This window comes from Petaurus breviceps, unplaced genomic scaffold, assembly GCF_028583685.1.
Source record: "Petaurus breviceps papuanus isolate PSGF00001 unplaced genomic scaffold, PetGlider_PUasm1.0 186, whole genome shotgun sequence".
In the NCBI taxonomy this organism is placed as follows: Eukaryota; Metazoa; Chordata; class Mammalia; order Diprotodontia; family Petauridae; genus Petaurus; species Petaurus breviceps.
The window spans coordinates 314,620-342,558 of NW_027185798.1; the positions used below are offsets into that span (position 1 = coordinate 314,620).

Sequence of the window (27,939 nt, forward strand, 5' to 3'; positions counted from 1 at the left end):
GATACGACCTTCACCAGCTGATCAATCACCAAGAGCATTGTGTCTGTGTTCTCAGCTTCACTTGACAGCAGTGATGCCTGTGCCCCTCTGCCCATCAGCTTCTTGCCCAGTATTTTATTGTTCTTGACCAAGCTTTCGAGGTTTGTCTGGGTGGCATCATTTCTGACCATGTGATTTTCCAGAAGAAGGTGGTAATTACCCATTTTGACGTGTCTTGGATTATTCTTGGTTATGTCTTTGATATGGGCTCCCAGGGAGACAACACTTTTCTATTATGATTTGATTGAAAATTTTCATTTTCAGTTACCCTTAGCAGGAAGTGACCGGTCCCCTGTGCTCTTCTCTTCTCCCTCTGACCCTTCCTGGGTGATCTCCCACCTGATTGCACCAGTGGGCTTGTGTCATTCAGTCCTTGGAGGATGAACAGCTGCTTCCTTCTCAGAACTCTTCAAAAAGAGTTTCAGGTTTCTTAAGTCCAAGGGTTCAGGCTGTTTCATTCTTTCTCTAGGCACCGTTTCCTCCTTTCCAGCTCTCCACCTAATGTGAAATAGGTTATTGTTCTCTTCTGACTCTTTAGATCCTTCCTCTTCTTGGTTTTTACACTAAAAGCCTTCCTTTTTTATTGCCCATTTGTAATGATGAGCTTCCCCCATTTTTCCCCCCTTAGAACAAAATTAGAGCTTTGGTGCTGCTGTATTAGCACTTAAAAATATTTTTCTCTTTTTTTCCTCAAGCAGTTCCATTTCATTCCATCAGTCTTTATTCCCCTGCTGAAGTGGGCTGTGGCCTCGTGATGAGAGATCATTCGTGAAAAGCAAATCCTTTATTCAGCATCCTTTCCATTAAAAGTAAGAGGCATATGAGAATATTTCCACTTCAGGACCATATTTGGATTCTCAATGGAGACCTTTTCCTTTCTAAGAGAGGAAGTGACCTTTTGAAACAGCTCCTGCCCTGGCTTTGCCCAAACCACTGAAAATGTTTGAGGTGAAGTTGGCAATCTTGGTTTGAGTGACGCAGTGGGAGGAGCTTCCCTTCTTAGCCGGACTCCCCCTGCCAGCTCCTCGGTCTAAGCAAGGACACGTTTTACAAGGTCTACTTCTGTTCGTTTTGTTCCTTCAAGTCAGAATGCGTGTATTCAATGGTATGTGAGCTCATTTGTGAATCCTTTTCTGGCAGGCGTGATGGGTGTTCCTCAACTACAAACAGAATCGTTGTGATTACAAATATTATAAATAATTATATTGTCGAATCCTTTAGGGCTCTGTGATTTTGCACCATAGACCCTCCCTCCTCTGGCACGGATGATGTCTTGGAAGATGCTAGGGCCAAGTCATTGCTTCCACAGCTACCTGGGTTCTAGTCCCAGGCTGTTCCTTCAGTCCCCTCCTCTGTCAGGTCAGAGCCTCTGGGCTGCCTTCGAGCTCTGCACCTGAAGCCTTTCCATTTTGGGAGGGGGAGCAGGCACACGGTGTGACAAGACACCAGCAGAGGTCTTTAGTGGAGGGGCTTCAGTTAGGTTGAATAAAGGAGTGGGAGTGGAGTGGGGGGAGGGAATAAGTATTTCCTGGGGCCTGCCATGGGCCGGGCACTGTGCTCCTTGCAGCAGCTGAGGAGGGAGGCGCTGGTCTTATCCCCATTTTACAGATGAGGAAACTTGAGGCCACAGAGGTTAAGTGACTTGCCCAGGATCACATGGCTAGTCAGTGTATAAAGACCAATTTGAACTCAGGTCTTCCTGACTCTAGGTTCAGTGCTCTCTCCACTGCACCACCAAGCTACCTCCTAATACTAGCAGCAATAATAGCAAAGTGGGGTTTATTTTCATGGGAAGAACATACCCTGTGTAGATTACAGACCTTCTCAGAAACCCAAGAACCGAAACTTACTTACCATAGCTGGTCATAGCTCCGCTTGCTGATTTAGGTAACCTCTGGCCGGTTAGATCAAGGCCCAGCTGTAGTATCCCTTCACGGGGCATTACCATGGTGAAGTCAGGACTGGCCCTCTCCCTGACCCTGGCCTCCCTCAGTGTGGCCGAGGATGTTATGGCGTCCTCTGCCTGGGATCTCAGAGAGCGCTCCTGGCTTCCTGGAGCTCTCCTGATCTCTCTCACTGTGCTCACTTATCAGGATTGTTTAGAGTATGCCCAGATCCCGAGTGCATCCCCGGGGAAGGGGCCAGGGACTTGTATTTGGCACGGCCCCATCCGCTCCTCTTTGTCAGCTCTGGGCTATGACTGCATCACACCTGGGACATCACAGAAATGAGCACATTGAGGGATAGAGGGAAGGAGAAGCTGCCTGCCCTGGCATTGGAAGCAGAGCTGTGCCCCAGGGAAATCATAGGTACTAGAATCGGCTAAAATATCAATTTGGTATAAAGAGTTCTGATCACGTGAACTAATTAGTTGGATTTTAAACATTTTATTTTTTTTCGAGATTAATCTTATAATTTTTAAATTACCATTTTAAAATAATGACAATTTAAGTCGTTTTCGGTCATGTCCAACTCTCCGTGGCCCCATCTGGGGTTTTCTTGGCAAAGATCCTGGAGTGGTTTGCCATTTATTTTACGGATAGGAGACTGAGGCAAGCCAGGTGAAATGGCTTGTCCAGGCTCCCAGAGTTAGGAAGTGTCTGAGGTCAGATTTGAACTCAGGCCCTGCTGAGTCCAGACCTAGCGTTCTATCTGCTGGGCCACCTAGCTGCTGCTATTTAATGGTAATGGCTCGCCTTTATCCAACACTTTGGGTAGTGATTTAACGAATGTTCTCATTTGATCCTCATAACTCTGGGAGACAGATCATGTTCTTATAGATGAGGAAACTGGGGCTGAGAGGTTACGTGGCTCCCCCAGGTCCTGCAGCTAATTAGTGAATGTCTGAGAGGTTTTAAACTCAGATCCTCCTCTGGGCTCCAAGGCCAGGCTGCTTCCTGATAGCCATCCCAGTCACTGATTGCTATCAGCTACATGAATGGAGTTTCCTTTCCAGTGCTCCTGGGCCTCCCTGCTGCAGCCTGAACAGATTGCCTGCAGGTAACCAAGCAGGGTTGCGGCAGCTCTCTGGATGCTCCTTCCCCATTTAGGAAGGGCTTGCTTTCAGCCTGACCTATTTCCGGAGCGTAATTTCCTGGCCTTCCTTCCCTTTGGAAGCCACTCAATGACTTAGGCTTATATTAGACACCCTATAGGCTTCCAGCAGCTTTAGAAGAAGACCTGGGCCAGATATATCCTACCGAGCCTGTAGCAGGGTTTCTTAGAATGGCTATTTCAAAACCTGATGAACCCAGCACACAGTTTTGCATTGTAGCGGCTTCAGTGGATGGAGGTGGGTACACATGACAAGGGCCACCTTTCACTGTGCTGAGGCTTCCTTCTAGTGGCTGAGTCTTGCCTGTAGGCGGTGACTCTGTGGGGCTTGTGTCCTCATCCCTTTTTCAGCCTGGCTCGCTCTCTCGGGCTGATGGCCTGGTTATCTAACCTGGAGGTCTAGAGGAAATGGATCTGACTTCAGAGAGGGAGTCATCCCATGGCTGACATTAGGAAGGGAAGAAAGAAAGGATGTGATCTTTTTGAGGAATTTTCTTTGTGAATCTCCTTGTGACTTTTTATACGTCTTCTGTGCACATCTCTGATCCTTCTGTCTCGGCTGCTAGCCCCAACTCCACATTTAGGCTTTGCCAATCTTGGGGCCGAGGGAGGAGTTTTGTTCAGGGTCTTCTGGCCTGCCATGTTTGCTGATCTTGGAGTCTCTTCCTCTTGGGCCTTCTTGGGAATCAGGCCAGATCAGGGAGGCATCTTTGACCTTCCCTGAAAGAAGAGTGTCAGGCCTAGCTTTGCTCATTCGAGAAGAATAAAAACAACTCCTCCCCCACATGCCAGGTGAGCGTTTCTTAGAATATCTTTGCTGTATCTGCCCAAAAAAGGCTAGCTCCCATTTCCTTAACCTTCCAAGGATTTTAAAACAAACCTGAGCTTTGTGGGCCCCCTCCCAAAGTCTTCAGCAGGTGAGCAGGTAGCTGTCAGCCTGAAGGGCCTTGTCATCTTTCCCCTCTCCTTTGTGGACTGACGGCTAGAGAAGGTGGGAAGCCTTGTTGAGGAGTGGGCCAGAGGACCACAGAGAAATGTATAAAAGGGGCACTGCATAGGCAGACAGGTTGTTATTTTGGCAAAACTTCCCCCTAGGATGACCCCATAAGGCTAGAGAAGACTCCCACTGGAAATACTAGGACTCCAGTGGACTGATTCGAGTACAGCAGGCTTCCATTAGGTGTCCTAGAGGAGAAGCATGGGAGGCTTTTAACACTCAGTAAATTCTCATCTGCTGGAAGGTCTCCACATGTTAACTGTTGTCCCTGGCTGAGAGAGCAGAGTGAGTTGTAATTGATTCCTGTGCTCAGCACTGTAATTCCGTGGCCTGAAGCATCCTGACCCTCTGTCAGTTTGGAACAAAACAGGCCTCAAGCCCGAGTAACTCTTCAGATGCCCTGCTGTGTGCAGGGGTGCAGAATGACAGGGCCTTGGAGGGAAGGGACCGCCTTTCAAAGGCAAAATGCTTCATACCCAGGGAAACCTGTGGAAGAGCTGCTTTGGGAAACAGAAGCAGGAAGGAAGGAAGTGTAGATTATTAACTGGAGGGAAGAAAAAGCTTAGCAGGGTCAGACCTTAATATTGGTCTAAGTATCACAAGGGAAGGACTCTGCCATACAAAATGTGATGCCTGTAATGCAAAAATCAGAGGAAGGGAGGAGGATTTCATGGTTTGGAATAAAAGGTAGGAATGGGGATGAAACAGAAGACCCAAGGGACACAAATTCTGGTCCCCATTGCCCTAAGGAAAGCAGGAGAAAGTCTCTTAGAAGGAGTTCTTCCCAGCTGAGTGTATGGGATGCTAGGCTGCCCTGAGCTGCTCATTCTCTGCCTCAGCTCAGCACCAGTCTGGGGGAGCCTGTGGAGGCAAGGCATAGACTAAGAAAGGGAAGGGACGGCCTTTTCTGGATCTTTCACCAAATGTAGATCCCAGAGCTTGTGAAGGCACCTTGAACTCTGCAGCATTTCTGGGCCTTGTTGCAGTGAGATTTGCCCGAGCTTGGAAGATTTAAATGTTGGACTTGTGGGAGGAGTTAGGACAGAGGTGGCTGGGAAGCCAGGCTGGACTGACAGGGCCGCCGGGACAAATGGCCTCAGTTGCTGGAGACCTGAAGGTTACCGGTGCTTTTCTCTGTCTGTCGGCTTCTCCACAAGATCGATCCCCTTCTCCTCTGCAGCCCCTCTGTCTGATTTTCTGTTTCACACGTAGCACAAGCCCTGCTCTGGCTCCTTCCTTTGTGGGGAAGCGCTTGGAAAACCTTAGCAGAGCATTGCAGGAATGGGCACGACTGGGATGTCTTTTTCTCTTGTTCTAACTTTATGAATTATTTGGAAATAATGTAGAGTCAAAGCATGAGAACTGGAACCCAGAGTATTTGTACTCCTGCCACTTTTTCCTCTTCTCCACTTCTCCCTGGGAGGGGGGCCCTATTTGAATACATTTGCATAATCCTCGCTCTTGTACCCTCTTTCTTGGCCCCTAGATGGTCCTCACGTCTGTGGGAGACACAGCCTAGCACCTGCCTGAGCCAGGTGTTCAGTAAGGGGGGGGGGATTGGGGGTCAGTTAGTGTTGTGGATGTGGAAGATGGGGCTTCAGCTCCAAATCATGTGATTCTGAACCCTAAGGCATGTTGTCCACATTTGGTGAAAGAGGAATAAAAAGTGCTCTGATAATAACGAAATATCCCAGGCCTTTTCTGTGCCTTACGCTTGCCATAAGATCTCCAAGTGCTTCTCCATTTAATGAACATTTTCTCACTAGTGTGCTTCCTGGGATTTTTTAACTACCCCTGTAGACCATCCTCCAAACCCTTTTCCACACCCCTCCCACCTGATTCCTCATTCCCATCCACTGGGCCCCCTGGAATGCCTGTTCCATAGGAAACGAACTTCCCTTCCCCCTAAGTCTTTTCCTCTCCCACTCCTTCCATATGCTAGCTCTTACCAAACCTGGCTCCCCACAATGACACAGACTCCCTGGCCACCCTTTCCAGCACTGGCTGTACCTTCACTCATTCTCTTAGGTTTGCAGGTCAAGGTGGAAGGGATGGAGCCCGCCTTGGTCCCCATGGCCACATCCAGCTTCTCCCCCTTTCTCCATCACCCAGTAACCTTTCCTCCTTTGAGGTTCGTGCTTTCCATATCTACCTACCACCCAAGCAAAATCCTGGTAGCTGTTGTGTACAGACCCCTGTGTCTCTCCTCTCCCTTCTTCAAGGAGTCACCCGTCCCCTATCACTCACCTTCAGCTTCTCCTCTGCTGGTTCCTTTCCTGCTGCCTATGTCTCCTCCGTCCGGAAAAACAAAACCCTCGCTTGATCCTTCCATCACTATCACCCAGTTTCTCTTCTGGCCTTTGTAGCTAAACTCCTGGAAAAGACTCCACTTTCCCTCCTCCCTCTTCTTAAGCCCTTACAGTCTGGCTTCTGACCTCGTCATCCCACCAAAGCTGCCTCTCCAAAGTCACCGGCGATCTTAGTGCCAGACCCAGTGGCCTGTTCTCAGCCCTGCAGCCTCTCACTCTGCTGGTCTCTCTCAGTTTGGGGGATGCCTCCCCTCCCGCCTCTCTGAGGGCTCCTTCTCTTGGTCTTTTTTGTAGGATCCTCTTCCAGATCAGCCCTCTTGCTCTGGTCTGGGTCCTCTTCCCTTCTCTTCTCCCTCTGCACTCCTCACTCGCAGATCTCATCACTCCCAGGTTCTCTGTGCTGATGATTCTCAAGTCCGGCCTCATCTAAGCCGTTGTCAAGGCCTATCAGTCTCTCCTCTGCAGCATCTCTCTCATTCGCTCCCTTCTTTCCTCTGACTCTGCTCTCATCACCTCAGCCCTGGACCATGGTGACAGACTTGCTGGTGGGGGGTGGTGTCTCCCTGCCCCATTCTCATCACCCTTCAGCCACTAATGTGACTTTCCTGAAGCACAGGTCTCGTCATGTCACTCCTCTCCTCGGGACATTCTGTTGGCTCCCTGTGGCCTCTAGGAGCAGATACAACATGAACGCCTCTGCCTTTCCCAGCCCTTCTCAATTCTAGTGTCTTTGCCCTTTGAATTATTTCCTGTTTATCCTGTGTTTAGCTTGTTTTGTAGATACTTGTTTGTATGTTTTCTTCCCCCCCCCCCCCCAGATTGTAAGCTCGAGGGCAGGAACTGGCTTTTTTTTTCTCCTTTTGTATCCTAGCACTTAGCCTGGGGCCTAGCACATAGTAGGTGCTTAATATATGTATGTTGCTTGCTTGTTGGTCTTTATATAAAAGCATCCTTCTTTCCCTTCCCCTTCCCCTTCCCCTTTCCCTTTCCCTTTCCCTTTCCCTTTCCCTTTCCCTTTCCCTTTCCTCCTTCCTCTCCTTTCCCTTCCCCTTCCCCTTTCCCTTTCCTCCTTCCTCTCCTTTCCCTTTCCCTTCCCCTTCCCCTTTCCCTTTCCCTTTCCTCCGTCCTCTCCTTCCCCTTCCCCTTTCCCTTTCCCTTTCCCTTTCCCTTTCCCTTTCCCTTTCCCTTTCCCTTTCCTCCTTCCTCTCCTTTCCCTTTCTCTTTCCTTTTCCCTTTCCCTTTCCTCCTTCCTCTCCTTTCCCTTCCCCTTCCCCTTCCCCTTTCCCTTTCCTCCTCCCTCTCCTTTCCCTTCCCCTTCCCCTTTCCCTTTCCTCCTTCCTCTCCTTTCCCTTCCCCTTCCCCTTTCCTCCTTCCTCTCCTTTCCTTTTCCCTTTCCTTTTCCCTTTCCCTTTCCCTTTCCTCCTTCCTCTCCTTCCCCTTCCCCTTCCCCTTTCCCTTTCCTCCTTCCTCTCCTTTCCCTTCCCTTTTCTTCCTTTCTGCCTTTCCCATATGTATTTAACACTTTCTGATGGAGTCACTCTGGGATAAAGGCTGTGCCTAATGGTATGAAAGAGCTGCTCAGAGCTTCCAAACAGGGCCTCTGGGGTGGCCTGGCTCCCCGCCCTGGGAGGCCAGCCGAGGGCAACATGGAGAAAGCTGGCCAGCCTCGACGGCCTTATTTCATCCATGGCCATTCATAACATAAGTTGGGGAAGTCAGGAAGTGGCAGCACGAGAAGTTACTGTTTTGTGCAGCCTGTGGTAGCATAGCAAGGAGCGTAATGGAACAAGCATTTATTAAGCACCTACTGTGTGCCAGGTACTGTCCTGAAGTATGCTACAATTATTATCTCATTGGATCCTCTGAAACAACCGGGGAAGGAAGTGCTATTAATACCTTTATTTTACAGTTGAGAAAACTGAGGCAAAGCAGGGTTACATGACTTGCCCAAGGTCACACAGCCAGTGAGTGTCTGAACTCGGATCTTCTTGGCTCCAGGCCTGTGGTGCTGCCAAGCTGCCTCACATGGAATTATGCTTGTGCCCCCAGTGGACACCTTTCTGCAGCCTGCTCCAGGATGCACCCACTGGACAGGCGTGCCTTCTTGTGCAGGATCATTCCATCAATCCAGGGCATGCCCCTTGATTGTCCCACGTGTGCCTAAGCTGCTTCTGGCCCGGGACTGTCTCATCTTGGCTTTGTGTTCCCCGCACAAGGCCTGGCGTATCAGATGGCTTAGCTGCAGTGCGGGGAGTGAGGAAGAGCTTCGGCATTCAGTGTGGCCTTGCACTGTGACCCTGCTCAATTCATTTGACCCCTGTCAGCCCCAGGGGCAGCCGTGAGCACCACGACCCTCATGTTGGAGGGGTCCTAAATGGGAGCTCTTGATAAATGGCTGTTGAAGGATTCATAGGTTGACAGTCAAACTGCCCATCCCCTCAACCAAATAACTAGGCTGAAATCTTAATGCCAGTAAAAGTTTTTATCGTGTTATTAGGAAATTCGATTTCTTCAGCAGTCAGTTACTGAATCCTCTTTATTAGGTATGATGTCATGTGCTGGGGGCTCTGAGAGAAAAGTAAAACAGTGCCTGCCCTGGCAGAGTGTGCATTGTTCTGGGCAGAAGACACGTGCTAGATAAGTTCGTAGAAATGTGTCCAGTGTAGCTTCAGGGAAGGGGGCAGGGCCCCCCGAGGAGTCAGTAGAGGCCTTTGGTGGAGGGAAGGAGCCCAGCCTTCTGACAGTTGGCAGGATATGGACGAATGGTCATTTCACCATACTAAGGGAGGAGAACAGTCTGTCCCACCCAGTGCCATTCCTTCGAGCTTGGAGTAGCTGCACATGGAGCCCACAGGACACCACTGGGCTGAAGGAAATATCCATCCCTCCTCTTACCAATAGGCTTTGTTCTGTTAAACTTGGACTCAGTCAAAAGGTCGCACCCAAGGACCTAGAAGGCCACATATGACCTCGAGGCTGCATGCTCCCCACCCCTGGGCCAATCTGTCTCCCCAGCCTTCCCTGCTTTATAGCTTCTGTTGGGTCTTTATCAAATGAAGTCATTATCTAAGTGGAAATCTAATGGTTTTTCTAGCAAAAATGACTCTTCCTTCTCCCTGTCTTTACAGATCCTTGATGAATGGTTTGGCAGGACCATCATCTGCTCCTGCACAAAGCTGAGTTATGATCATGCCCAAAGCATGATTGAACACCCTGACAGGGAGTTCCAGGAGGATGAGCTTCCCCCTGTATCTACAGAGCACCCCATTGGGGAGATCCATCAGGCTATCTTGAATCTTCACGAGATCGCCAAACATCTGCGTCAGCAGCGCTTTGAGGACGGAGCGCTTCGTCTAGATCAGGTTGGGACTTTCTTCCAGTATGGTGGGGGCTGACGTGGATGGGAAGGGTACCCCATCACATCTGAGCAGCTCCTCCCCAAGGTCTGTGCAACTTGTGATGCGACTTATGAGGAGGTCCGTCCCTGCTAGGTCCAATTGGCATCATATCTAAGGCTGAACTTTAAAAAGAAGTGAAGAAAGATGTGCCCTGGGCTTGTTCTTGGTTTCCTAAAAGAATTGCCTTTACATGGGCTCCAGCATGCTCTCTGCTTCTGAATCCCTTTAATTCCTGGCTGTTGGCCATTTTGTACAACCTGGTAGAGAAAAAGGGAGGGGGGGGGAGCCTGGCATCCACAAGCCCAGAGAGGTATTTCCTAATAGCAGTCACACTTTAAGACTTGAGCTGTGAGACTCTTCTTGGGAAGGGCAGATGGCACCCTGGGGCTTGACTGCAAGCAGTGATGGTCTAACTCTTAGATGGCCACCTTGAGTTGGTTGGTGCCTGGACTGGAGAGGGTGATGTCCACCAATCAAGATGCCAGGACATATCAGGGCATGCCAGATGCCTTGCTTCCACCACCCTAGTTAAGGCCCTTCCTTCCTTCCTTCCATCAGGACTATTATAGGAACACCCTCCTGGTTCCTCGGCCTTTACACTTTCTTTAGCATCTTATTCCTGTGCTATCCTATCCTACATGATTTTACCAGTTTAATTTCTGAAACACTGCTGTTCTTGGTGCTGCTCCCTGCTCCGTGGTCTCCCATTTGCTAGAGGGTGCAGTCAGACTCCTCAGCCAGATGTATAAAGCGCTTGTCACTTTCTGTCACCCCAACTAACTTAGGCTGCTTGAGGGTCAGGGGCATGCCGGCCATCTCCCTTTAGCCCTTGGACGTGGCCTTGTAAGGATTGTAAACACTCTGAACATTCAGGAGATGAACAGGAATCAGGAGACCTAACTTTGCCACTGGTTGGTCATGTGACTTTGGGCTTTAGGAACCTCATTTATAAGGTAAAGATAATACTTTTGCCCTAGATGCCTCCTTTTTTTTTTTTTAATTGTTTATTCTTAACATTTCTTTTTTAAAAATTTTGAATTCCAAATTGCTTTTCCCTCCTGCAATTGGGAGGACAAACAGTATGATATCAGTCGTACAGGTGACATCATGCGAAGCGTATTTCCATATTAGTCATGTCACAGAAAAAGGCAAGAAAAGTGAAATGGCTAGGTCTGCTTCAGTCTGCGCTCAGAGGCCTCAGTGCTCTCTCTGCAGGTGGAGGGCATTCTTCGGAACCATCTCCCTAGAGTAGCCAAGGCTCTCCCAGGCGATCATCCTTACAGTGCTGCTCTGGCTGGGGACACTCTTCTCCTGGTTCTGCTCGCTTCACTTTACATCAGTTCATGGAAGTCTTGCCGTGGTTTTCTGAAACCGCCTCTGTGGTCGTTTCTTCCAGCACATGCCCCACTGGATGGGCACCCCTTTGATTTCCTTTCTTTGATCTCTTGTGGATACAGACCTGGTAGTATTGGCATTGCTGGGTCAGAGGGCATGCACAGTTTTACAGCCCTTTGGGCATAGTTCCAAATTGCTCTCCAGAATGGTTGGATCAGCTCACAGCTCCATCAATAATGCATTAGTGTTCCGATTTCTCACATCTTCTCCCACATTTATCATTTTCCTATTTTGTCATGTTAGCCAATCTGATGGTGTGAGGTGGTGCCTCAGAGTTGTTTTAGCTTGCATTTCTCTGATCAATAGGGATTGAGAATATTTTTTCATATGACTGTAGAGAGCTTTGATGTCTTTCTCTGAAAACTGCTTGTTCATGTTCTATGATCATTTATCAGCTGGGGAATGGAGCCCTGCTTGGCTGCCTCCTTGGTGGCTGTGGAGGCTACAACTAAGCTAGAACCATACCAAGTAAGCCAAGTCAAGCCAGCACATGCATTTGTTATATGCTGACCTGTTGTGCCACACACTGTGCTAAGTCACCTGCTGCTGGCCCTGCTGCTGCTGCTGCTTATCTTTTGCAGCCTCTCCTGGAGAGTCTGCTGTCTTATGTGATAAGCCCCTCATCTAGCCCTCTGGTTTTCTCTCTCTCTTCTCCCTCCCCCACACCCCCCGCTAGGTTGTGCCATACTGCACAGAGCACAAAAGTCAGAAAAACTCCTCTTCATGAGTTCCACTCTGGCCTCAGACACGTCCTGGCTGTGTGACCCTGGGCCAAGTCACTTCACCCTGTTTGCCTCAGTTTCCTCATCTATAAAATGAGCTGAAGAAGGAAATAGCAAACGGCTGCAGTGTGTCTGCCAAGGAAACCCCAAATAGGGTCATGAAGTGTCAGAAACAACTGAACAACAACCATAAAGTTCCCTTCTTTGGAGCCTTGTCTGATGCCGCCATGCCCTTGGGCGAGAGGCCTGCCCGCGACACTGAGCCTCTGGGGGCAGGCTCTCTGGTCCTCGTCACGTTTATGAGGTGGCTGATTGGTGCCATGCCCCTGGGTGAGAGGCCTGCCCGCGACGCTGAGCCTCTGGGGTGGGCTCTCTGGCCCTCGTCACATTTATGAGGTGGCTGATTGGTGCCATGCCCCTGGGCGAGAGGCCAGCCCGCTGGGTGCGAGTGCCTTGCCTCTCTAGGAGACTCTGAGCCTCTGGGGGCAGGCTCTCTGGCCCTCATCACGTTTATGAGATGACTGATTGGTGCCATACACACAGCCTCCCTCCCAAGAGGCCCCGGCCTCTGCCCAAGGAGCTGGCCACGGCCAGGGTTTCCTTCACAGCAGGTCTCCTTGGGGCCCTGAAGGCTGCCTAGAGGAGATGTCCGTCTGCGACTGAGGAGTCCATGGCCATCCAGGAGGAGACAGTCTTGCATCCAGGTGAGGGGATGTTTCCAGTTTGTTTTCGATGCCCAGTAGCTGGTGGGTTCTCGTGGATGAAGGCCCACTTTGGCAGGATTCATGCCATTCATGACATCACTTCTCCTGTCAGTGCACAGCTGCATAAAGGCATTCAGGTCAGACTTCCGCCCCTCTCCTGCTCCCTGGGGGCAGGCTGACATTTAGGGAGCCTCAGGAAGGCTCACTTGGCATACTTTTCCTCATTCCTGTTCCTTCTCATGTCATTAGTGATCATGTCACCTGAAGCCCAGTCACATTGCCACAGCCATGGCCACTGCCTTCTTCTTTCTCCTTCTCTCCCGGCCTGGCACCAAGGTTGGCTACTTTTTGCTTGGTGGTGTCTGATGCTCTGATGCTTCTTCCTTGTGGCCACTGCCGCCATTCTTGACTCTCTCTAGTATCTGGATTCATTCACCCGTCTCTCAGTCACTCTTCCCGTCTCCCCACACCCTCTGTCCTTTGTTCTATTGCCACGCTCGTCTTTTTACAACATGGTGAATGTGGCAGAGGGAAGGAAGGGGCCTTCCTCTGCTCAGCTGCCCACCAGTTGGGTGTTTGGAGGGCTTGACTTTTTGTGTTCAGCATTTGAATGTATTTAGCTTGGAGTCACTGACCTGTCATCAGATGGTAATCCTTCTTGCTCCCTGCAGAGCAGAACATTGTACCTCCATGTGGGCATTTGAGTGGTGCCACACAGGGAAGTTGTGGGATGGTAGGAACCCTGGGCTTGGAGTTCAGGAGAGCAGGGTCCCAGCCCCAGCCCTGGCTCTGAATAGCTGTGTGACTGGGGGAGAGTTACTGATCTCTGTTTTCCATTTTGTCCTCTGTAAAGTGGAGGTAACTCTTGGACTCCTTGCCTCACAAGATTTTTGTAAGGATCAAATTAAAAAGTGGTTATAAAGATGCCTTATACCCATAAAGCATTCTAGTAAGTGTTACTGTGACTATCATTCCCCTGAGGACATGGTCATGTATGACCGTCACTAGCATCTTAAACCCTCTGGTTTGAGTCTCATGCCACAGACAGATTGCTGCCTGCTTGGTCAAGAGGGTTTTGCTCAGTGTGTGAAAGATCAACCATCTTCAGTCTGATTAGGTTGAAGGGAAGCAGACTCCTGGGTCCTCAAGGGACTTTTCCTTCTCTGTCCCAAGGACATACATGAAAGGATTTAGACATGGCTTGGATTCTACAGAGAATCTTAATCAGGCCATTTGTTGGTCTCTGGGGAGGTGACTTCAGGCTCTGTATTTGCTGCCCACCTCTGGTCAGTGTGTTGGGGCCTATGGTCACAAGCATCTGTGGTCATTTCACGCCATGGTTGTCTCTGAAAGCCCATGTCCTCGCCTGCTCTCAGCAGCCACTCCTGTGGCTTTATGAATGGTTATCAGATGACATTCCCAGAGCCTTCACTGCATCTCACTGTTTCCTTGGAAAGCAGCTGGACTAGGAGGAACATTGTCCTCAGGGTCAGGGCCTGGAGCCAAGCCCTGTAAGTTTGGTTCATTGTAGGGTTTCCAGCAGCCCTCTCTCCCCCAGGCTCACAACATCAGGATTGTCTTCCATAGATTTTTATGCTCTAGGTAGGTGATTCTAGAATGGGTTCAATGATAAAACTAAAGAGGAAAATAGTTTCATGCCATCCTGGAGGCAGCAGCATCTCAGAGGGCTTTGTGTTCAGTCCTGTAGGTCTCCTGGGGGATACAGGTATAGATGACATATTTAGCAAATTTGCACATGACCTGAAACTGCAAGGGATGGCTGATGTGTGAGAGGACAGAGTTATGATCCAGGAGCATCTCGACAGACTAGGATGATGGACTGAATTGAATGTGGTGAAACTCCATGGGGACAAATGTAAATTCTTTCATTTGGGTCTAAATAATCAACTCCTCCAGTACAGGTCAGGAGTGATCAGGCTAGTTGGCAGCACTGGTGCCATGAATCTGTTTTTTCACTGGTGCAAGTGTGTCCAGGCTGACATCCCAGGCCTTGTGCCTTATCCTCTTGGGCGATTCTTGTTAGCTGTGCTTTCCCATAAATTCTCTGCAGAGGAGCGTTTCTCTGGGACACCTGGCTCCCCAGCCCTGTCATCAGAAATGCCTTCTCTGCTGCTTTGGAGACTCAAGGGCAGGCACAGGCTTGTGGTGACTTATTGTAAGTTCTGGTAACAAATGGCAGCCCCCTGCTCTGCAGAAACTTATTGCAAATAGGATTGGCTTCCATTTTCCCATCACTCTCATCGCTGTGGTTGTTCCCAGAGTGTCTTGTGATGATTTATAAGCACAGAACACCACCAGGAGAATAGCAGTATTAAAGGATACTCTTTGTTTAGGATCAGCATCCAGCTTGATCACTGCCACCACCTTAGGTCCAGGCCCAGTTCATTGGCTTTTTGTCTTTCTGCAGACTTTGTCTCCACATCTCTGTCTCTCCCTCTCCCTCTCTGTTTCACACACACACACACACACACACACACACACACACACACACACACACACACACGCTCTCTCTGTGTTTCTGTCTCTCTCTCACACACACAGGCTCTCTCTGTGTGTGTCTCTCTCACACACACACGCTCTCTGTGTCTCTGTCTCTCACACACAAGCTCTCTCTGTGTCTCTGTCTCTGTCTCTCTCACACACACACACACACACATAGTCCCTACTGAGGGACAGCATCCAAGGGTTGCCTGTTTGGTCACATGCCATCATCTGGCCAGCAGGAGGTTTTCATCCACTTTGTTCTTCCCGTGCCTGACCGAGTGGCAGAGAAGGGTGTGGTGTCACATGGTTCTCTGTCTCCCTGGTTTCCATCCGCGCTTAGCTCCCAGCCTCCCTCCGGCGCCTTCCCCATCCCCTGTGCTGCTCTATGTGGATCGCGCATGTTCCTGCCTGTTTACGCGCTCTCTCTCACTGTAATGGGAGCTCCCTGAAGGCATGGACTGCTTTTGCATTTCTTTGCATCCTCAGCATTTAGCGAAGTCCCTGCTACATTTATTGTTGTTCATTTATTTTCAGTCATGTCTGAGTCTCTGTGACCCCACTTGGGATTTTCTTGGCAGAGACGCATTTTACAGGTGAGGAAACTGAAGCAAACAGGGTTAAGTGACTTGCCCAGGGTCACACAGCTAGGAAGTGTCTGAGGCCAAATTTGAGCTCAGGCAAATGCATTCCTGACTCCACACCTGGTGCACTATCCACTGAGCCACCTACTACCTCCCTGCTTCATAATAAGGGCTTAATTGTTACTTGCTGACTGCCTGATGGATGGTACATTCAGTATGTGCTGTGATCTTTTGCCAGTGCCTAGTGTTTCCTGCTTTGGACTAGTGATAAAAGCCAGCTTTTGGGCATGTAAGCTTTTTGAGGGAAGGCTGGAAGGAGGGCTCTTCTAGTTGGGAGTGGGAAGAGGGGCTCACTTCCCTGGGCCTAGATCCCAAAGGCCTCCTGGGACTCAGGGTATCACATTCCTGGGTGCCCAGTCAACTCCAAGCTTCTGTGCTTCAGGCACAAAGGCTTGACCTCAGCCTGCCAAGCTCTCCCCTCAGGTTGTTTCGTTTCCCTACTTCATCTGGAAGACTTGCAAGGGAGGAGAGAGCAAAGGGGGACCCTTCACTAAAACACTCCCAACAAATGGGAGAAGCCATTCTCCAGCTCCAGGAGAAGGTCAGTGGACAGAAAGTAAATGAAGTCATTGGTTCTACCAGAGGCTGAAGCACAAAGAGTTTCTCACCCTGGGAAGTGAATGAATTGACCGGTTTCAGGCAGCCTTGGTAACTCTCTCCATGGTTGACTGTCCCCATGTTGGGGGTTTGCTATTCTAGAGCACTAGATGTCTAGCATAGCCGCCCTGTCTTCTTGTCTCTTTGTGCCCTCATTCCTTTGCCTCTGTGCTCGGGCGCCATTCTGCCTTACCTGCTGGGCTTCAAGTAGAAAGAACCTTCCAGGCAGGAAGCTTCATCCCTTTGCCACTGACTTTAGGTGTCATTTCCCCCTGTGAGCTTCAGTTTCTTCATATGAAATGGTCCCCCCCACCACAATTGTAAGGATTCAGTGGGGTCATGTCTGTGAAATTGTGGAGTCTGTCTATAAGAAAACAGCATTAACTGAAGAAGAGTCCCAGGAGACCCCAGGACTGAATCCCAGCTGGATGAGGAAGCAGGGCCATTGTCTGGATGGCATCTCTAGGGCTGACAGGCCGCTGTGCCTGCCAGACACAGACCTTACCTGGGGAGGAGTCAGTGGGAGGGTGGTTGTCGATTGCCCCTTGCTAGTGAACAGTTTGAGGGATCAGAGGCAGCTAACCGTTATTTTCTCCAGGGAGTGACATCACCACCAAGTGACATTTCCTAATCACCAATCATGTTTGTGCTGTGGTAGGAGGCAGGTCCTAAGCCCTAGAGCCTTCTCTGGTCTCCAGGCCCTGTCAGGCCTGGTCTGAAGGAGAAGGAGGAAGTCCTCCAGCCGCCTGGCTTAGTGCCTTCCCATGGAGGTGAGATGAGCAGCTGAAGAAGCTGCCACTCAGGCTTCTTATGGTTTAGTGAAGGGAACAGACTATTTCCTGTATGGGGCAGCCATTTGCCTTCAAAATGGCATAAATGGCCTATTTTTTCAACCTTTGGACAATCTTCCTGGAGAGAAATCTTTGACTTTCAGCAGACTTCATCACCCTTTTGAAATGCTAAGTGTAAAAGGATAAAGGCTCTCGGAGGATCTAAGAACAGCTGGTGGAGGCACAGAGAGTTTGGGGTTCACTCATGGGAAACACCCCACGCAGCATTTGTGCCTCAGTTCTTGGCCATCCATAGGACCTGGTGCATCAGTCGTATGCTTGGAAAGTGGCTTGTCTCGAGCCTGCTAACACCCTGCAGTCGGAGCCCTCACTCAGCCTGTGAGAGGCTCGATGCTGGTCATCCACTTGTCAGTTGAGTCCCAGATTCTTGCTTGTGGTTCTTTAGGATGGGCCCATAGAATGCTGTAGAATGTGTGCTCTGTGAGGCCAGGGGCTGCTTCCCTTCAGCGTCCTGCCCCAGGCCTTAGGCCACAGGATGTGGCTTATGCTTTCCGGACCTAATCTAAGTTTGTTGAACTAAATTGTCCCCCTTCTTTAGAAGCAGAGGCAAGTATCTCTGCACCCATTGTCCCCTGGGCTTTTCTCTTTGTTCCCTTTAAATTTCCTTAGGATTAGGACAATAGTATTTTTTTGAGAAGAGGCCTTTTATCTTTATACCAGCTGCAGCAGCTCAGTGCTGGGTCCCTCTGTTTGGGGGTTGGGAAGGAGCCTGCTGGTTGACTCTCCCCTTCGGTGGGGTAACTTGGTGTCACCATAACTGAGGGCTCACATGAAAAATGATGTTGGGTCCAAGAAACAGGAAAAAAAAAGGGCTGGGAAAGTCTCCTCATTGTCTCCCACTTCAATCTTCCACTCCACTGGCAAGGAAGTGATGGCTGAGACACAAGAGCCAGAACAGCAGGTCTTGGCTTGATAACAGCTGTGGGCCTATCCAGAATATGGCCCCCAAAATGGATCTCCAAGGTCGCCAGGGCTCCTGAGGCCTTGGAATTCCTGTGTGTGGGAAAGCTCTTTGTGGTAATTTCCTTGTTGCTTTTATTAATGAAGCTTTCCCCAAGCCCCCTTGACTGGCTGCCATTGGCACAATGTGGAGAGCTGAAAATGGAAAACTCCCAGCCTCATGTGCAGTGGGAGTGGGGAGCTTGGGAAGGAGGAGGTGGAGGGGGAGGTAGGTCAGCAAGAAGTCAGGTACTGGACCATGCAGCACATTTTCAACTGAAAAGAGCCTGGAGCCTTGTCTTCATGTTTTAATTGCTAGGGGCAGGAAAGACAGACAGGGAAAACTCCCAATGCTCCCCCCACCCCCTTCCCATTGTTAGAGGAGCTGGGAGCTAGAATTCAGCTATGACTAGTCACTAGCTCCCATTAACTCTCTCTGGGTATGTTCTTTTTGTCCAAAGTACAGCAGGAGCTGACGGGGCACGAAGACTTAGAAGGGGGCACCATTGTGTTGGACCCATCTGACCCCAAGCCACTAAGAGGAGCCCCTGTGATGCTGGGTTCTGCCTTTGCTAGGCATAACTGTGAGCCGAATGAGCCTTTTATCATTTAAAAACAAAATTAGAACATAATTCATTTATGTATGATTTTAAAGTTTGCCAAGAGCTTTTCCTGATGACATAGGTAGTTCAGGTTTTATTCCATTTTATAGATGAGGAAACAGACGCACAGAGTTTCAAAGACTTGGCCTAATGTTACTTGTGAAAAGATGAACTCAGCACTAACACAATGGTCAGCTGAGCTGTCCTATTTAATCCTGACAAGCAGACTCACAGTATTCTGTCTCATCTGGAAGTTGTCACAAAGACTCAGGGCATTGTGGGAAGTGGAAATGTGGTGGGGGGTGGGAACAAGGGTTTCTGCAGTCTAGGCTGGACCTGAGGATCGTTCCTGGGGGTGGGAGTGAGGCTTTCTCACTGATGACCCCAGAGACTTCTGGCCCTGCTTCCAGGTGGTTCAGGACTGAGTTCCGTAAGGGGGGTAGGGAAGAGAACTGTTTTCTTGAGCAGTATAATACATAACATCAATATTGTTTCCTTTGAAGCCTACTGGATGTTAGATGGTTGTGGTGGTGGGAAGGCTTCATTAAGGACATATGTGTCCAGAGAAGGATGTGGGTAAGATGGCAAAAGAAGGTGCCTAAATGTTGTGCCGATCTCCAGGAAATATGAAAATGGGGTGTGTTCCAGGACCTTTGGGAGATCGTGCTCTGGAATGTCTAAAATAAAAATGCAGAGGGTTATAAAGAACGGAACAAGGTCTGGGATCAGATAGGAAAGCAGGGCAGTTTGTGGGACTCTGTTGTCAGGGACGGAGGGACAGGGGGGTCCCTGTGGAAGAGTAGGCCGCAGGCCCCATGGGGAGCCCCTCCTGGTGAGGGCCAAGCACAGGTCCGCGTCTCCACTAGGGGCGTCTCCACTGACTTGGCTCTGGCTCCAGACCATGGGACAGGCCAGGACTTTCTTTTCCGGATCTTTGTTGATGCAGCCATTGCATCATCGCACATGTGTGTGTGCAGCTGGTTGCACGTGTCTAAGAGCTGTTATCAGGAATGTTTGTAAAGTTCTCTGACCCCAGGTTAAGAAGCCCTGCTTTGTGGTATGTTTACTGATTCTGTATTCAGCCTGAAACCATAGGCTTTTATGGCACACAGAGTTAGTGGTCACAGCACAACAAGGTGATCTGGGCTCAAGTCTGTCCTCAGATACTTATTAGCTGTGTGACCTTAGGCCAGTCACTTTTTGCTCCAAACCTCAGTTTGCTTCAGTTTCCTCAACTGTAAAATGGGGACAATAGTAGTGCCCCCTCATAAGATTATTATGAGAATCCCGTGAGATCCTGTGTAAAGCACTTAGCCCAGCGCCTGGCCCGTGCTTGGTGCTGTGGAATTGTTAGCTCTTTGTGATGAAAATAATTATTATTATCACAACATACATACTGGATAGGAAAGAATTTCAGATGAACCGTGAGCTAGGTCCGGAACTAAATGGGAGGACAAATTCCAACTAAGTCACATTCAGAAAACCATTGCAATTTCAGCGCTTCTCAACTATCCCCTGCTCTCAGAGCCCACCTTTTCTTTGTAAGATCTTGCTAGATTTTGTTCTGTATTTCCTTCCTTTCCAGACAGATCCCTCTTTCTTCTCCTACCCAGGGAGCCAATCTGCAGTAATGAATAAATAAAGAGAAATAGAAGTTTAATACGACTCACACCTCCATTGAGTTGAAAAGTGCAGACAGTGCTGTGCCATCCTCAGTCCCCCACCAATCTCTTCAAAGAAGGGAGGGAGGGCCCTTGTTCTAATTTTCTCCTGTGAGACCAGGCTTAGTCATTATCATCACACAGGTCAGGGGCTTGGGATTTTTTTTTTTTGAGTTGGGGGAGTTCTTTTTTAGCTCCATTTGTCATTATGGGTGTGTGTATGTACGTATGTATGTACGTACGTACGTACCTCTTTCACACACTGTTTTCTTAGTCCTGCTTACTTCACTTACATCAGCTCATGGATCTTCCAAGTTTCTCTGTATTCTTCATTTTCATCATTTCACCATTTCTTATGAGTGTCACAGCACATGTCACACTCATGTCCCCCAGCTTATTCACATTCTCCAGCTGATGGACATCGATGTTGTTTTTGCTTCTTTGCTGCTACAAAGAATGATGCTATCAAGTTTTGGCCATATGGGAGCCTTTTATCCCCAGCTTTGCTTCTCTGCAGTTACAGCTTGATAGTGAGGTTTCTGGGTCAAGGCGTGTGGATGTTTCATTTGCTTTCTTAGCATCACCCTATAGTTGCTACTCAGAATAGCTGGACTCCACAGTTGTCCCAGTAGCACAGCTGTGTGCCAGTCTTTCCACAGCCCCTCTGGCATTGAGCAGCGCCATCTTTTGTTATCTTTGCCAAATTGCTATATTTTAGGTGAAACCTCAGAGTTGTTTGGATTCATATTCTCTTATCTGTGCAAAGCCCACCATTTTTGACATCCTAGGAATGCTACATGATTCTGAGTCATGCAATGTCACCATCTCAGAATTATAGATGACCCGAAGTGCCACAGAAATGTGCTGGGTGAGCAGAAGCAGGGTGCGTCAGGGGAATGTGTATGACCACCATAGAACCAGAGTCCCTATCACAGAGTAAAAGGGAGGACTTGCAGATGGAAGCTTGAGTCTTGGTGCCAATGTCCCAGAACTGTTAAGACTGTTAAGAGGCCCCAAAGAGACTGGCAGTGATTCGAGTAAGTTCTTTGGAGGCTTTAGAGGAAAATGAAGACAAGAAGGTCTGAAGTCTCTGCAGTGGAAGGGGGAATCACCGAAGCAGGCAGGCCGGGGATCACACACAGCAGCTTTCCCCGTGATTCTGCTGTGTCTTGCTTTAGCTTACTATGTACCAAGAAGGGGTCTCAATGAAGTGATTCCGTTGATGGTGAGGATCTTATCCCTTGGGGAATCAGGCCTTTGGGGAATCAGGTGCTTTGGGGAGGTGGCACCACGTCCTGCCAAGCTGCAGTGCCTATCTGCAGACCAGCAGCAGGTGCACCCTGTGGTGTGTAGAGCACAGTAGGGAAGCCTGCTGCAATCAGCAGGAGACAGGCTCTGTGTCTTACCTCTGCATTCAGGGCAAGAAAACCTGAAATAACACAAGAGTGCCAGGGCCACAGGAAACCTGAGAGAGTGTTTGGCCCAAATGCTGTGCCCTCTGCCCGCTTCTACTGTAGTTGTCCTTGAACAGATCTCTCAACTAAAGACCGTGGTGGGTGGTTTTGTGATCCGATAATTCCTCCTCGTTTAGGGGCCTGAGTACTGATGACTTACCATTTTACTTAGCACAAACCTGGAGATTTGGGACCAAACAATGGAGTAAACTCCAACATCAGGCTGACCTTGTTCACTGACCAGAGCCCTGCCAAGGAATCTCATGCCCACCATCCAGGGACATCAGCCCCGATAACTGGGCTGGCTATCTGAGACCTGTGCTGGTCAAGGGTTCTCACTGGATTTTTAAAAAATCATTTCAGCGAATTATTCTTGCTTAGTGGATCTGTTTGGAGTCCAGAATTTTCAGGAATGAGTCCATTTAGTGCTAATTTTTGTATTTTCCTTAGTGGAATACCTTAGATCAGCCTGAAGCTGAATGACTTGGTTTTCATTTCCTATCTCTAGGACACTAGAATTTTGAGAGCACTTGGGAGCAGAGACTTTTGAATTGGAGGTCCTGGGTTTGGAATCACTAGCTGAGGTAGCCTTCCAGAGCTTTGGTTTTTTCAGGTGCAAGAGAGAGATAATCATTATTCAATTTAACACACCTGTATTAAGCCTCAAATATGTGCAGTGCACCACTAGTCCGCTGGGTGCTGGAGATTCTGAAACAGAACAAAACCTTAAGTCACTCCTGCCCTCCTTCTCTGGGTGCTCTAATACATGCAGAGTGATGTGGAGGGGAAGAGCTCCAAGGCTGGGGGAGGCAGGCCCAGGCACCAGGCATGTCCAGCGACTAGGCAGGAGACTGTGTGAAAGGCAGTGACAGGGGTGAAGCCTGGAAAGGAGGGTGGGAGCAGGGCTGTGGAAGGCTGAGGCAACAAGAAGTCCCTGGAGATTCTGAGTGAGGGCACTATAGGCTCATCTCAGTTGTGTGGAAGCTGGATTGGGGCCGGGAAACTCGGACTCAGGGAGGCCAAGGAGAAGGCTCTTGGGAGGTGGGCAGGGCTGGCACAGGGAACAGGATGGGATGGCCGGGTAAGTCCAAGTGACTGATGAGAGAAGAGGAGGGAGGGAAAAGGAAAAGTCGAGGAAGACTTAGAGCTTATGACCCTGGAGGGCTAGGAGAACATTGGTGACCCCCCATAGAAAGAGCAAGGACTTTGGGGGAAGGTCTCGAGTGAGTTCCATTTTGGAGCATCCAAACCCAGCGGGTAGTTGTTGGGGGGTCAGGTGGGGAACTCAGAAGACAGATTAGAGCTGAATAGGTGGGTTTGGGGTTGCTGGCATGAGATGGTCATCTGCCTCTAAAGAGAGTTAAAGAGATGTAATAATGATGGGCATTTAGTCCAAACCTTTTTTTTTTTTAATTAAAATTTTCAAAGGAACAAACATTTATTTTTTCCCCTCCCACTTCCTTTGCCTCAAGCTGGGAAAAAAAGAAAAAGAAAGCCCTTGTGACCAATATGCCAGTTAAGCCAAACAAATTCCCACATTGGCCATGTCCAAAAATGTGTCTCATTTTGCCCCATTACGTTCATTCTGCCTGTCAGGAGGTGGGGAGCATTCTTTCCTCATCTGTCCTCTGGAATCACTCCCCCTCTCCTTTACCCAGGAGGCTCAGGGCTTGCCCAAGTCTGGTTCTTCCAGCTCCTCCTCAGGAGCTCTTGTCCTCCCTGCCAGCCTGTGTGCAGCTCATGATCAGTAGTGGCTTTAGTGCCCGGGTCCCCGGCCAAGGACTGGCAGGCCAAGGACTGCCAGGCCAGGGGCTGTTCATGTAGACAGCAGAGCCATCCTCGGGGCTCTTCTCTTCTTTCTCAGCCCTTCTTGTCTATAAGCCACCTTTCCTGTCTTTCTGGTGCCAGCTGTGCTGGCATGATCCGAAGAATTTGTACCAAAGTAGTTTCTTGAATTTTAGATACTGCCTCTTCACTGTGGAGAATGAAGCCCTCTATTTATGAGAGCTATTGATATTCCCTGTAAAGACCTCCGCAGACCTTAATTATCCTGCCTGTCTCCACATCCTCAAGCCTCTCAGAGCTCCCCAGTTTAGAAACAGAGCTCAGCGGATGCTGCCATTTGCCCAGAGCTTCTCATTTGCCTCCTCCTTCCCATCAACTCATCCCCTCCATGTGTCTCTAATATGTCACAAAGGACTTTAGAAAGGTCCTCTCTCTTGTCTCTTTTCTTTGTGGGTCTCTGTCACCCTTCCCCATCTGTCAAGTCAGTAGTGCCTAAGTTGGGCATTGGCAGTGCCAGGGGACCTGAAGTTCTGTTTTTGTGCAGTTCATTGACCAAGCCAGAGCTGACAGTCCACGTAGCTAGGGGGCACAGGGTTCAAATCTTGCCTCAGACATTGAAAAGCTGTCTCAGCCTACACAGGCAGCCCCTCACAGCCTGTGTCCCAGTGATAGGACCACCTCCCTCCCAGATGAGGTAATGCCTGTGTGGGGCTTGGCAAACCTTCAAGAGATGGAAGGATGGAGTCAGTCCCAGCCTCATTTTCTCCTTTGTGCATCTGTCTGTTTCCTCCCAGTCCTGGTACCAGAGTTGCCCAGGGGGAGCTGGCTGCAGAGTGCTGACCATCAGTGCTTTCAGCAACCTCTCCTGTGGACTTCTCTCCCAGAACTGTCTCACCACATGCCCCTCTCCCCCAAATGGCCCCTTACTCTCTGATGTCTCTCACTGCAGGGCCTAGTTGTCTCCAGCAGCAGTAAATTGTCACCAGCTATGCTTTGTCATCCAGTTGGGTGGGGAGGGAAATGCAGAAAACAGCTCCTGACGCTCAGCTCGTTTAGTCTGTTGTCTCTTTTTCCTTGCAACTTGGGCATTTTCACAGATATTTTTCATAAATACTCATGCACAAGTTACACGCAGATCTTAGTTCAAGAAGTGTAGTTCAGGCTTTTATCTACCTCCTTGTAGTCATTTCCTTGTCCCATTAACCCCATAGAAAAACTGGAGTAATCCTTATGACATCCATTTTAGAGTTGGCTATTATTTTGTTAGGATCCAGGAAGTGTGGGATTGGGAAAGGAGTTGGGTTGGTCTTGTAGCCAGAAAGAGACTGCTAAACAGCTACCCTGGTGCCCCTGGGTATGAAAAGACCTAAAGGAAAATGGGGTGGGAATACAGGGTCATAGAGGGCTCTTCTGTGGAGGATTTATGCATTGAATTGGGGATGAGAAGATGTGGGTGGGTTAGGATTGCATAGAGTAGCTCATGATGATATTAAGTATTGAAGTGTGCCCATCAGTAAGCTATAGTCCCTCACACCTTTCTGCTTTTACACTGGAACACACCTAAAGAGCTATTTCCTTGCCAGTCCCTCTGGTCACAACTGCTAGATCCCTGTTAGGAGATCTCAGCCCCCTTTGAATACACAGTCATGGAGACATTTAGGGACAAAAGTCACCATTTAGCTTCCAGGATTCAGAACGCTGCTCTGACTCCAGGAAAGTGAAAATCACAGAGTCAGAGAACTGAGCCCATGAAGAGAAAAGATCAGGCGGAGGTGGAGTGAAGATGGCAGAGTAAAGGCAAGGACTTGCCTGAGTTCTCCTCCAGACCCATCCAAATACTTTAAAAAATGACTCGAAGCCAAGACAGCTTGGGAGATCAGTAGGAAAGGTCTGTTGCACCAGTACAGACCCAGCCCCAGGAAACCCAGAGCAGACCTCAGGGTGACTGGATCACTGGCAGCAGTGGCAGTTTCCAGACCCCTCGTCCCACAGACTCCAAAGACAACTTAGAACATCAGCAGGAAAGGTCCATCACGCTTGGGTGAGAGTGGAACACAGGTCATACCAACATAGCCGTGGCCCCAGCAAACCAGGAGTAAGCCTTGAGAGCCATTGAATCAGCAGTAGCAGCGGCTGCTTCTGGAGCTCTCAGACCACAGATGGTAAGGGGGTCAAACAGCTGGTCAGAAGAACATTATAGGGGGCTCTTTGCTAGCACTGAGACAGGACTCTGTTGCTTTGCCCATACTTGGATCTGGGTCACAATGCTGGGTGGCAGTCCCAGGGTGAGGAGCATTAGCATAGCAGAGCTTGTGGCCACAGTAGAACAAGGACCCTCCTCACAGTTCCACAGCAGAAAAGAGTGCTTGTGGTCACTCACAGGCCAGGAGAAGAATGAATACCTCTCCTTAGATAATACTTCCCTGGAAGAACTGAAAACTTGCATGTCACTAGAAGTATCTCTGAAAACAACTACACAAAATCACTGAAGCTTGGGATAGTGTGCCTTCCACTGTGGAAGCAGAGCCTCACTTTAACAAAAAGTTAGAAGTCAACTAATAGGCTGGGGAAATGAGCAAACAAAAGGAAAAAAAGCTCCTACTATTGGAAGTTGCTATAGTGACAAGGAAGATCAAAATACTCGTTCAGAAGAAGACAATAAAGTCAAAGGTACTATGTCCAAAGCCTCCAAGAAAAATATGAATTGGTGTTAGGCCTTGGAAGAGCTTAGAAAGGATTTTGAAAATCAAGAGAGGTAGAGGAAAAACTGGGGAGAGAAATGAGAGAGATGTAAGAAAGTCATGAAAGAAAAGTCAAGGAGACACAAAAAAATACTGAAGAAAATAACACCTTAAAAAACAGACTAGGCCAAATGGCAAAAGAAGTTCAAAAAGCCAATGAGAAGAATTCCTTAAAAAGTAGAATTGGCTGAAGATGGTGGCATAGAAGCAGAAAACTCCCTGTGCTCTCCCCATAACCACCTCACATACCTATTTTATATAGTCATATTTTATATGACTCTAAACAAACTTTAGAGCTATAGAGTGACAGAGAGAAACAAATCCCCAGCTGAAGGCAACCTAGCAGGCCGGCAGGAAGGTTCCATCAGAGCATGCTGGAAACAGAGCCCAGCCCCGCATGAGCCCCCAGTTTTAGCCTCAGGGTGGCCCTGATCAGCCATGGTTAGAAGGACTTTGGGAGAGTGGATCACCAGCAGCTGTAGTGGTTTCCAGAATTATCAATAAATGCCAAAGACAAAGTGAGAGGTCTGTGTGGACTTTAGGAACAGGGGTTCTGGGAGTACAGTATGGCCTCTGCCCCCAGGGGGAGAAGCGGATGAGGCGTGGTGGCCTGTGCAGCCGCCATTGCATAGCTGCTTCAGAGCTACTGGCCTGCAGATTGTAGGGGGGACCAAGCGACAATTCTGAGGAGTAATCGCTCTTGCTTTAACCTGCTTGGATCTGGATCACTGTCCTGGGTGGTTGTCCTAGGGTGTGTGACCAGGTGCCAGAGCTTGTGGAGCCTTCAGAGAGGGCACCCAACTAATAGCTGTGGTAGCTGCGAAAGCCCCAGTGATTTGGAACAAAGCTCTCCTCTCTGGAAGCAGAATTCTACTGTGGCAAAAAGCTCAAAAGTCAAATAATTGAGTGGCAACATGATCAAGCAAAGGGAAGCAAAGCAAGTACAGCAATCCAACTTTGGATTCCTTTTGGAGGGGGGGCAAAAAGGATCAAAGCATTGAATAGGAGGAAGACAATGAAGTCAGAACTCCTGCACCAAAAGCTTTCTAGAAAAATATGAGCTAGTTACAGGCCATAGAGGAGCTTAAGAAGGATTTTGAAAAACAAAGTAAGATAAGTGGAGGAAAAATTGGGAAGAGAAATGAGAATGATGCAAGAAAATCATGAAAAGAGAGTCAACAACCTGACTGAAGAAAATAACACCTTAAAAAATAGACTAACTCAAACGGCAAAAGAGGCTCAAAAAGCCAATGAGGAGAAGAATGCCTTAAAAAGCTGAATTTGGCAGATGGAAAAACAATCTCAAAAGCTCACTGAAGAGAATAATTCCTTTAGAATTAGATTGGAGCAAATGGAAGCTAATGACTTTATGAGAAATCAAGATACTATTAAACAGATCCAAACAAATGAAAAAAAAATAGAAGACAATGTGAAATATCTCATTGGAAAAACCACTGACATGGAAAATAGATCCAGGATAGATAATTTAAAAATTATCGGAGTACCTGAAAGCCATGATCAGAAAAAGAACCTAGAAGTCATCCT

General features: G+C 48.8%; 1 protein-coding gene across 4 annotated transcripts in view; it reads left to right on the forward strand.

Annotated features, from left to right (window-relative positions):
* The window catches only part of DIS3L2 (DIS3 like 3'-5' exoribonuclease 2), a 371,217-nt gene that overhangs the window by 247,063 nt on the left and 96,215 nt on the right, over window positions 1-27,939 (forward strand). For all 4 annotated transcript variants that reach the window (XM_069089292.1, XM_069089294.1, XM_069089290.1 and 1 more), the window contains one exon: window positions 9,528-9,761. In XM_069089292.1, coding sequence (XP_068945393.1) covers window positions 9,528-9,761 — 234 coding nt within the window. The remainder of the gene's footprint in view (window positions 1-9,527; window positions 9,762-27,939) is intronic.